We start from the raw sequence: 12,590 nt of genomic DNA, 5'->3' as shown, positions 1-12,590 counted from the left end.
TGCACTCAATTTGTCCTAATTTATTCTGGTAAAAGAAAAGATTAGAGGGCTAGAAGCTCTCCTCCTGGAAGTAAAATAGAGGACAAGAAGAGTCCTCTAGTTACAGGAGTAAGGAGCACTCTTCAGGAGTTTCCCAGCGTGCTATAGCGGAGGAGCCTCCAGCAAAGCAAATTATGTTGTATCTGACATAAAGCTGGCAGAGCGCAATGTGACCACCAGCAGATCCTTAGAGCTATGGCTTTCCTTCTATGGAGAAAGCCCCTCAGGATCCCTGGGAGCTGCTGCTCTACACTTAGAATGCCAGTAATTTCTTCTATGCCGGACATCAGTTAGCAGGAACTGACTATTTTGAGTCAAAGGCATAATGCATACTTCTCCAGAAAGGACATTTTGGTCTCCCTTCCTACTGGTCCACACAAACATTAGTTGCTTTTGGCTGGTTGCCATGGCCTGAAGGCTTCATTGCTTTAAGCAACAGAAAAGTAATTTTTTATTTCATTTTTTTTGGGTGCATCATAGCCTGGATAAAATATGGAACTTTACTTTCTTGCCTGCCCAGAACCTGTTTGTTGGGATTCTATTGGACCAGGCAGGTATCTTTTCCTACACTGCACGTAGCTTCGGCCCCAGTCATTATAAAAATTGTGCAAACTGTCAGAGCTTGCGATTTAAAGACTAACAGGGTCCTTCTTTATTCTGCGATACTGGCTGCTTCATGGTGGTATTATTCTAATTAGGGAAAGGGGAGGAGTGTGGGTGGGGCTTGGGAGGAATTGTCTCCTGGCAGCGCTGCGGGCGATAATGTTTTTCACATTATCACCAGCGGCACCATGGGGAAATAACTACACCTTTTCCCGTGGCTATGGGGGGTTGTTGCCACTGAATTTCCTCCTTCTTGGTTCCCTTCTGACCACTTCTTCTAGGCCCCCTACATCTTCGCCACCAATCACTACAACCAATTCTCCTCAACATCCCTGACCCATACCTTCTGGTCCTGCCACTCCTTAGGGCTCCTCCAATACCCTGAGCTGCTTCTCTTAAGTGCTCCTGTCCTACAAGCACTTGCCCACTTCTCCTTGCAGGATGCTTCCTCCAAATGGAGTCAAAAAACACCCATGTTCATGAACACCCCATAAAACATAACTTTTACCCAACATTTATAACAGGAAACACACAGAGTCTAAGGGATATATTCATCAAATTGTGCTGCATGTTAATACTTGTTGTTGTTAGTGACTAAATCCCATCGTAAACAATGGAAGCTACAGTAAATAACATGCATTCATATTTATTTATTTACAATCATTTATAATCTGCCTATAAAAAGAATCTTCCTGCTAAGTAGAGTACAATCACCCTTAAGTATGCATAATATATAAATTAAACCAATTAAACAAAATAAAGCAATTAAGCTTATGGAATGACTTATAATTCTCAAGAGACTGCAGTTCAATAGGGAAATTATTCCATAAACTTGGCCCAATAATAAAAACTTTCCTTTTCCGGATAACCAATAAGTAATAAACCCTAAAAGATGGAACACTCAGTAATTGGCTATTGGAAGAACGCAAACAGTGGGCAGACATAAATGGAACTAGCATATCAGAAATAAAAGATGGACTCAATCCATGTAAAGCCTTATAAACAATTTTAAGAGCTTAAATTCAATGCATTGTTCTATAGGTAGCCAATGCAATTGACCCAATACCAGTGTGATATCATCTTGCACAAGAGACAATCAACTGGACTGCTGCATTTTGTAATATTTGCAGTGCCCTAAGGCAATATTTGGGCAAACCTATGTAAAGGGAATTGTGATAGTCTGTCATTGCCAAAACAAAGGCTTGCACCACAGATCTAAAGTCCTCTTTTGGCAACACATATTTCAACAATGTAAGCATCTGAAGCTTATAAAATCCAAAACAGCTAACAATGTCAAATGCTGATAAAAAAAATAAAACTTAAATCCCTGACAGACTCAGTGAAAGGTAAAGGAATACCATCCACCTTCAAGTTAGTAAATTCATCTGGTCTGTCACCTTTACCTACCTACAGATCAACAGATTTAGACACATTTAAAAACAAATTATTCTGACAAAGCTATTTCTTAACCGCATCCTAAGCAATCAGTAATTAAAGAAACAGTGGAGTCAACTGAACCCTCAACTGGGAACAGCAGTTGTATGTCATCTGTGTATATTTTAGTTGATGTTATATGAATCAAGAAATGCCCCTAAAGGACTCAAATATTAAATAACATGGAGGAATGTGTCAATCCCTTAGGCACACCTAGAACAAAAGATTTCCTTGAGGATTGATGCTGACCAACATGAACCTTAAACTTTCGATCTCCCATGTACGACTGAAACCACCGGAGTACAGTATCATGAATACCCATCAATGAAAGCCTAGTTAATAAGATAGCATGATCCATCATATCAAAAGCAGATGAAATATCTAGAGCGAGCCTCACTGCTGAAACACCCCAGTCAAGCTATCATCGCATATAATCTTGCAAGGCAAGAAGAAGCGTTTCTATATTATGATCTCTACGAAAGCCGCATTGATGAGGGGATAAACATTGATTAGTTTCAAGACAATCAGTGAGCTTGACAAGTACAGTTTTTTCTATTACTATGGCATAGGTAGGTATATTAGAAATAGGTCTAAAATTAAATATACGACCTCCAGCAGATTTATTGCCCTTTGGAATCGGAACAACTAATGCCTTTTTCAAAGGATTTGGTATAAGTCCCTCCTCTAAGGATAAAATCACAATCCTCGTAACTAGCTCTAAAAAAAAAACAGAGGGCATTGCACCAATAACCCAAAAAAAGGGCAAGGATCTAACAATGAGAAAATCTAACTTGAGAGAGAATCTCCGCAACCCTTGCTGTAGGCACATAATCAAATGTTCCCCAACATGCCTTACCATCCTCTTGCAAAACATTAGAAACTTAAGAGCTCTGCAGTGCTTTAACTTTCTCACTCAAGAAAGCAGCATAGCCATGATTTGGTTTGATAAATGTACTCTGAGATAGGAAAAACAGGCCATGAATCCAAAAGTACTTTTCCCTGGACAGATACCAGCAAATAAAAAGTGTGAAAAGGGCAGATTCCAGGTAAGCCAATCCTGAAACCAATAGTTTGCTGGCTCTTCCCCTTTTAATGATGCAGAATGAGAGAAAGTCCCTAAGCCTCAAATAAGAAACAGCCTCGGGTAACCCAAACTGCTTTTTATAGATGCCTAAGCCCTGTGTCGGTCCCTCTTAGTCATCAGTTCTGAGTTTCTGTACATAGAACTCGTCCTGTGCAGCCCACAGGGCTTTCCTTTCATTTACTGGGTCCCAAGTGAACAAGTCCCAGAAATACTTCTACTACAGAGTATTTGTTGCAGCATGATATTTTTACAACAAATCTTTAATCTGTAGAAGGCTCCATTTGAAGCAATTGGGTTTATTGTGTGCAAGGCCTAAATGCGAATAGGTATCTAGCAACATTCTAACAGTCTGCACTATCTGCATCAATGTTCAAAATAGCACTTGCACTGCACTTCTAATTTCGTATTTTTTTTTATTTTTTTTTTTTCTGTTTACCTGCTCTCTTGGGAACCAATATAAAACAAGAGTGGGTTAGCCAAGCCGCACATATGCACATGGGTGCCAAAGACAGACTGTGGATTAGGGCTCATTTTCATGTTGACCCAGCAGTTTCCTCCTCCTCCTCCTTTGGGCTTCCTGCTCAATCAGAACCAGAGCTGGGATATGACACCATGAGCCTTCATTTGCAATTACCCAAGGAATGTTTTTCCATATTTTGTATCCTTTCCCAGCTTACTTTAGTCCAGTCCACTGTGGCACCGTCTCGACCGGGAGCCATGCACCAGGGCTCCTTCCAGAATCCGGCTGTTTTGGTCCATAAAGCCATCCACTGTGTCACCACTGCACAATGATTAATGCTTCCTCCTTCCCTGGGGCTGTGAAGGCTCCTGCCTCCATGACAAACCCAGCCCCGGTCAATCTGGGGAGGAGAAGACCTGAGGCAGTACCCATCACATGACAGTGAATAGCACGGTCACTGGGAATCAGTATTGGTTTGCTAGTGAACACAGCTGATCTAAGGATATGTAATTACTGCAAGAGGATGCATGAGAAACAAAGCAAAATCCAATATCTACAATCCATCAGGTGAATTTTAAAAGCCCGGTGTGTGCCAAAACCGGGAGATATGCGCATGTCGGGCCGGCACACGCTGCATGGATTTTAAAAGGTTCCCACGCGTATCTCCCGCTGTGCGCACACACAAAAAAAAATGGGGTGGGGCATGGGCGTGGTCTGGGCAGGGCATGGGCGTTCCTGGATTTCTCTATGAAACCAGAACATAATTACTTCCATGAACAAGCACGCACCAAGGTTCCCTGCCGAGTAATTTTACTTCTGCTATGGATGGTATGGAAATCAGAAAACAATAAAAAGTAAAGAGGCGAGAGGGGTTTTAAAGGTTGGGTTAACTAGGTAAAAGGGAGGCTATTTAACTAAGGGGGTTAGGAAGTCCCATTCCTTACCTGGGTTAACTGGGAACAAACTGGGAAAACTGGTAATTGCATTGGCGCATGTCTGCTAAAACCTCCCATCTTATGCAGTAGAAGCAGCATTTGCACGCATAGGTGCACTCCTACTTAAAATTGCGAGCACATGTGCGTGCGTTCAGCCTATTTTATAACCATGCACATATCCATGTGTATATTATAATATGGCTGTGCTCCTTAGCGCAAGCCAGCAAATGCACGCATATGTCGTACCCAGACACCCAAGCCAGTTTAAAAAGGTTACCAACCATATGTGTAGGTTTATACAGTTGAGTATTGCTACATATTATGGCTCGTATTCTGAAAAATTACTAAATAAGCCAGGGGTCTAGAGATATTCAGCTCCCGGCAAATTCCCTTACCACAGGAGTAAATACAGCCCAAATTTCTCAACTATATAATTTTTTGCATAACCCCTTTAAATGTTACAAAACAGATGTTCATAGGAGGCTTTACAATGCTGGCCCATACATGGTCATGCAGATACTGAAACAGAGACAAAGCTTATTTGCAAAAAATTAACAATTTTTCTAAAACTAAATAAAACTTATGAAGACCACAACAGATATCTGGTACTGCAAAATAGAAGAAGGCAAGACAAACCACTTGTTTTACATTCAAGAAAACAGCAAATACCAACCCAGTTATGCTAAGAGTAAATAAAATCTCAGGTTCCCTAGTCTGCCTCCAAAATCAAGCTATTATCTAGCAGGGCAAATCTTCAGAGAAAATCCCATGAACTATTAATCACATCCTTGAATATCAACTATTCAGAGTAATGCAGAAAGAAGCCAGTAGTAGCATAAAACTATGATTCATACTTTCAAAGATCCTTTTCAAATGCTCTGGCAGGAACTCCCTCCCCCTTCCAGTTACAAAGCTCTGCACTGCAACCGTACCCGGACTCCCCTCTCTGATTAAGAAATATGACACGGAGAATGAACTCTCTGCTCAGACCAGTGAAAGCTGAAAGCAAAAATCTACTGCTACCTTCAAAATACTAATCACATCATGACTTCGAGGAAGGTTGCAATTTATCGACCTCATGTGGACCAAACATCCATTATGAAAATTGTGAGCATCAGAATTAAAAAAAAGGAAGAGAAGTCAACATTTTCCCCTATTTGCTCCAAACAGCACCCACGTCAAATGCAAAAGTGCTGCTTCTACTATACAATGCATTCCTTCAGTCTACAAAAAGAGCCTGCCATCTAAGATTCACCACAGATGTTTCCACTCACAGTACTGTAGATGAAAACAATATAAAACTCACTGAATATTACATTGTTATTTCATTAGCCTAATCAAAAACAGAGTCAAAATGTGAATGCGTATATTACAGTAGCATCATCCAATAGCATTCAATGAATATTAATATTGCTTATGATGTGAACCACAATTTACTCAACAATCAAACAGTGCAAAGGGAAGGATCATCATAACACCCATACATGGAAGTTTAATATTTGACCTCCTTATACAGTCATTCAGTCATGTATAATCATCAGTCCATGCATCTAAGTTCAATGCATTTTGCAATTCACAAGTTACTTCCCTTTGATGAAGTACAGCTTTGACATCAAGTTTTCAGATGGAACTTCCAGAGCTACAGACCCGACATAGCACTATGTTTCAAGAGAGATCTGCACTGCAATTTACATTACTCGCCGCTTCATCGGAAAAAAGTAACTTCCCACTGTTTTTAAATGATGATTATACATGATCTAATCATGTATGACTTCCTTATACCATTATCTAAGGGAAATCAGTGGGACAATCATGCAATAGGGCAAAATCAGGACTGGATCAGCCTATTCAATTGACCTGGGATGAAGTGGCCACCTCTACCTTCAATGAAACAAACCGGAAGGTGGTCCCACGTAGCCAAGGCAAAAAAACAGAAGGGACTACCTTACACCGTGGAAAGACTTTTATTAGAATTGCCCGACTCAAAATACAAGCTGAGTTTCGCCAAAAGGCTGCATCAGGGGCTAAAACAATCAAGAACAATAGATATTACCACAAACATGCTCTATATTAAAAATTATAAACAATCTGCTAGAAAATGGATGATTGCTCATCTCTATGTAACTCTACCATAATAGTCTACACTCATAATATTCATATATAACATACATATTTAAATCATTAATGTGCAACGTGACCCATTCACTCTATTTTAAACTTACTACTATTTAAAACAAACATCATTTTTATAAAAAAATTGTTTTAAAAAATAGTTTTAAAAAATATATGAAAACACTGAAATCATTACCTTTATGCTGTAACCGTATACTCACAGCTACATATATCCGTATATCAATCTGACCATTAGTTGTTGCAGTAAAGCTGTTAAAAAAAATGATCATTAAAAAACATAAAATGAGAGTCTCGTATACACAAATATATCAATAAATAATATTAAGAAACCATATGCATGTCAAATCACACGTACAGACTATAAATAATATTCATAATACACACATCTAAAACTGAAAATTATAAAAACAGCAATCAAACTATTACAGTAAGTTCAATATCAGTGCACTCATAACTTCTTCCATTTAAATGACAACAATGCAGATATAATTAAAACTGCCTGATAAATAAAACAAAATTGTATTGACAAATCGCACTAAACACATTTTAGCGCAAAAACCATTTTTTATCGCTAAAACTTAGTATAACACACAAAGTCTTAAGCTGTTATTTTAGTAATCCCTAAGTTGTTGTGATATATATAACTAATACTCAACGAGCAGCTCTACAAAAAAAATTTTTCTTTACATCTTGCAAAAACTAGCACTGCAACTAAGAAAAATCCTCTGCTATGTTGTCATTTATATGGCCTTCTTCAAAAACAATCTTAAGCTTTGACTTTACTAATCCCTAAGTTGTTATATTATATATAGAGTTGCTCGTTGAGTATTAGTTATATATAATATAACAACTTAGGGATTAGTAAAGTCAAAGCTTAAGATTGTATTTTAGTTTTAGCGATATAAAATGGTTTTAGTGCTTAAATCTGTTTAGTGTGATTTGTCAATACATTATTGCCTCAGATACCGGGTAGTTTTAATTTTTAATTATTTATCTCTATGGCCATTCATGTCTGTGACGTTATCATTTAGATAGAAGAAGCTATGAGTGCACTGATATTTAACTCATTGTTAATAGGTTATTTTCTGTTTTTATAATTTTCAGTTTTTAGATGTGTATTATGTCTCTTTCATAGCTTAAGACTTTATTTGTGTGTTATACTAAGTTTTAGCGATAAAAAATGGTTTTTGCGCTAAAATGTGTTTAGTGCGATTTGTCAATACAATTTTGTTTTATTTATCAGGCAGTTTTAATTATATCTGCATTGTTGTCATTTAAATGGAAGAAGTTATGAGTGCACTGATATTGAACTTACTGTAATAGTTTGATTGCTGTTTTTATAATTTTCAGTTTTAGATGTGTGTATTATGAATATTATTTATAGTCTGTACGTGTGATTTGACATGCATATGGTTTCTTAATATTATTTATTGATATATTTGTGTATACGAGACTCTCATTTTATGTTTTTTAATGATCATTTTTTTTAACAGCTTTACTGCAACAACTAATGGTCAGATTGATATACTGATATATGTAGCTGTGAGTATACGGTTACAGCATAAAGGTAATGATTTCAGTGTTTTCATATATTTTTTAAAACTATTTTTTAAAACAATTTTTTTATAAAAATGATGTTTGTTTTAAATAGTAGTAAGTTTAAAATAGAGTGAATGGGTCACGTTGCACATTAATGATTTAAATATGTATGTTATATATGAATATTATGAGTGTAGACTATTATGGTAGAGTTACATAGAGATGAGCAATCATCCATTTTCTAGCAGATTGTTTATAATTTTTAATATAGAGCATGTTTGTGGTAATATCTATTGTTCTTGATTGTTTTAGCCCCTGATGCAGCCTTTTGGCGAAACTCAGCTTGTATTTTGAGTCGGGCAATTCTAATAAAAGTCTTTCCACGGTGTAAGGTAGTCCCTTCTGTTTTTTTGTCTTTTTCACCTCTACCTTCATGCAGAGCTGTGGGGCACAGTTGTATGTTTATCCTTCACAACACCACCACTCAACAGCTTGTAGCAGTATGTTAGAGGTGTGTTTAAAAAAACTCTACAAGCATAATTGAGACCTACTGTACCTGTAATTCATCTTGAGCTACCAGTGAAAAGTTGAGAGCTAAATCCAAACTAAATATAAAAAAAATAAAAAGATGAAACAATACTTTACCTGTTAAAGAAATCTGAAAAACTAATTTGATGTTCTATCAAAATTCAATATGTAAATAAATGTTTTGCTCGTATGGACACACGAGAAGCTCTGGGCCAAGGTGCATGGGAGCCTCACTCTTGGACACATCCACCACTTTTGTAGTTATGCCTTTTCTGCTGCCTTTGTGTAACCTGAGTGCACTGCAAGAATTTTCCCAGAAGGCTCAGGAAGAGACAGAGCTCTGAGTGAAGGGGCAAGGCTGATGGTGAGGGTACCTGGCAGTCATCTTCACTTTCCTGCTCTTCAGTAAAGATACCTCCCACATGAGTCATGTCACAAACTGGAGGGCGGGAGGAACTTAAGCAAAGGATGTTTTAGGGAGCAGCGTTAAACATGAACTCCCTCGCCATGGGGGTTGTTGCTATGGGGGAGGACTTTTCCCCAGATGGGCAGAAGCGGGAGCAGTGGCTGGGGTGTGCCATCACTAGGCACCCGGCTGGCTGCAGGCATATTGCCAGGTGACCCGAAGGCCACTTGGTGCAGTTGGGTTCAGCTGCCCCAATCAGGAGAGTGCAATGGCTTGTTTGGTTCTATGGCAAGACCAGAGATGGCCCAGCATGGAATGGGGGGGTGAGGGGTATGTTCACGTTTTCATAGTTTGGAGACACAAAAAGGGCTAATTTTCTTCAACAGTTCAAAACTACAACTAGACCTGTGTCTTCTGTGCTGTGTTTTGGCAGGCATTTGGGAATACAGGGAGGGGTGACAGGAACATTATGGCTGCAGTGCCTAAATTGTAAGGAAAAAAGTAAGGGGGCCCTCAGATACCCACAAGCCCTAACCTCACTGGTCCTCATAAGCCACACCCGGGGACTATATATTCCATTATATAAAAAAAAAAGTAGTGAAGCATTTAATTAAATAAATGAGCTTTATTTATTAAAATATGAGGCAAAATTCTAATTGTAAGCATCCCCATGCCTGTGCTTAAAACCATCCTCACAGTCATCTTCATCTGCCTCTTCTCTTTGATTCTTATCAGAAGTCTGAGGTTAATCACGATGAAGAATCCTTTTCAACGCTGACATGCAAACTTGTGAACTAGCTCTGTGGCCCTGGCAGCAGGATCTCCACCAAATTTCCCCACAGACATTCTAAATAAGCTTTGACTATAAACGAGAGGACACCAAGGAGGGGCAGGTTTTGCACAGTTCCCGTAGCTGCAAACCAGCAGCTACATTTTCAAAGGGAAAAATTATACCGCCTGTTGCATTCTGACCACTCATCAGCTTCCCCAACCTCTCTTCCCCTTCATCCTGTCATTGAAATGCCTTTTCTGATTCATTTATATTTTCTAGTAACATCATCTTTTGCTGATTTTATTCTGACCTGAAGAAGGGAGTAATAGCGCCTGAAAGATAAGTCAAGAAATGTATTGTTAGGCCAATAAAAGGGTATCACATTTTATTTTTATTTCTTAACCTTTATTTCCTTGCAAACAAGCTGAATCGGAGAACGGCACGGGCATCAGATACACACTGCGCCATCAACGACAATTTGCTATAAAAAGCAAACACGGAAGCACCTGCCGCAGGGCCAGCCGCCACCATTTTAAAAAAAATGGGTCCTGGCAGGCCAGGAGTAACTGGGGATCACTCCTGCCACATTTCGACTGCTTCTTATGCTTGCAATCCAACAAAGGGGGTAAGATCGAGCTCCGGGCGGGCAGGAGGGATAAGGTAAGGCCCAGGGGGAGGGTTAATTTTTTTTATTTCAGTGGTTTTTGGCGGCAGAGGGAGAAAAAAATCCGGTCCATCCTTTTTTCTACTTTTTTGTTTTCACTTTGCTGCTTATTTCAGTGAAACTTCGAACGAAATAAAAAATAAAATGAAAAAACCAAAATCATTTTTTATGCATAATCTCTATTTTGTACACTCCTTCCTTCCTTCCTAACAATGAACAAATGTGAAAGAACTGAAACTGACTTTTAATCACAGGCACAGACTTTACTCTGTTATATCCTGTTTCCAAGAATCACCCAAGATTTCCACTATTCTGGAATCTGGAAAAACAGGCTTGTACGAGTTGGTCAGCTGAAAAAGAAGATCTTGCCTCAGTGGTATCAGATTTTCAAATTCTCTGTTGTCTTCTCCTTTGTCTTTCTCTTACAGGTATGCCAACAAGTTTAAATATCTGGAACCAGTCTTTGGGTAATGCCCAAGGAGATCATGTTGTAGCCCCTGTCTTGATGACTTTCTGGAATCAGGGGCTCACTGTGCTGGGGCCACCTGCCGATCCATGCTTCCGGATTCTTTTCCCGACAGGGGGAAAGGAAAAAATATTTCAAAGTCTCTTGGAGGTCTTCCGTAATAGTGCAGCACAAAAACACGAGCAGCTTAAGTGGCAGCTGTTCAAAAGGAATCCTTTTTTTTGAAAATGTGATTGCAGGAATGAAATCACAAATGGGTCACTATTGACTAGCGCCCATCAAAACAGAAAAAAATAAAGTTCCAGAAGAAAAATCAGAGTCACAGTCAACTAAGTCTGCACCACTTGGCAGTAGGCACCCTCCCTGGGTAATTACCCAACGATACCTTCTCAAGGGATACAGACGCCTTCCTTATTAAGAAATCAGAACTCCTGCTGGTACTGCAGGATCTCCTATGCTGGTGCTTCTCTTGGGGTTGCAGCTCTGTGAGACCTTCTCCCTGCACGGCATTCTTCCCTCTGACTCACCACAAAGAAAATCCTCTTTCTCCTAGACAATGAAGGCTTCTCACTCAGACAGATAAGAGTATTGAACTCTTATCTTCCCTGAGACCTCTTCACTGGGCTACCTCAGGAATCCACTCTTGGAACCCAAGGCAAAATCTCTCTGATCCCTATGTCCTGGGACCCCTCCTCGGGACCGGAGACAAGCAGGGCACTCCTCTCCCTTGAAGAACCCAGAGTCAAGTGGGCTCATGAGTTTCACTTCAGAAAGACACCTCCTACAGGGGAGTATCAGGTGCATCCACTCTATAACCTCGTCTCCCAGGGTCCTTGGGAGACACTGAAGTCACTAGTAAGGGACCTTTCTGGTGACCCCTTACAGTTTAGAGACTGGTTTAGTGTAAGCAATACACACTTGACTATTCACAATTTGTTCTTTATTTATTCCAGAATGTATCTAAAGAGGTTTAAGCAGGATTTTATTTGTTTTACTTTATTATTTATTTTGTCAAACTTTTTGTTTTAGTTTCATGTATCAAACAAAATTATGTATGTTTTTATTTGTAACCCACCCCAAACCTTGGAGGGTGTGGGGAATAAATACTTTTAAATAAATAAATGCAGTGACAGAGCCCTGCCACAAGCTTGGTCATGTTTTATTTCTCTAGATTTTTCTACTCCCATCTCCATCCATTCAGTTTCTGATTTATGTATAATAGTCCTAATTTCCTTGCTCTAACACTGCACAGAAGCAACAGAATCCACTAGAGTAGAGGGAGAAAGAACATAAACAAATGTTCGGTTTTCTGCTCCATTTGGAAGCACCCAGCCACACAAGTGGTCCCCTAGCTCTGTTTAATAGAGTGTTTGCTGATTAGGAAAATCAGACACATAACAGATGGACGTGGCCGTTCCTTTCATGCCATTTAGCTTCAAAGGGGACGCGCAAATGCTTAATATTACAGGTCAGCCATCAGCTTGCTACAGAGCTGTTCCGTTGAGCTTTCTTTACATTCTGACGATA

The 12,590-nt window shown here is 39.3% G+C and overlaps 1 protein-coding gene across 1 annotated transcript in view; it reads right to left on the bottom strand.

Annotated features, from left to right (window-relative positions):
- OTOG (otogelin) overlaps positions 1-12,590 on the bottom strand; it is a 193,737-nt gene that overhangs the window by 176,685 nt on the left and 4,462 nt on the right. Inside the window, exon 3 of the mRNA XM_029583100.1 lies at positions 6,864-6,937. Coding sequence (XP_029438960.1) covers positions 6,864-6,937 — 74 coding nt within the window. The remainder of the gene's footprint in view (positions 1-6,863; positions 6,938-12,590) is intronic.

Source organism: Rhinatrema bivittatum, chromosome 17 (assembly GCF_901001135.1).
Source record: "Rhinatrema bivittatum chromosome 17, aRhiBiv1.1, whole genome shotgun sequence".
NCBI lineage: Eukaryota > Metazoa > Chordata > Amphibia > Gymnophiona > Rhinatrematidae > Rhinatrema > Rhinatrema bivittatum.
This window is presented reverse-complemented; position numbering and strand designations above follow the sequence as displayed.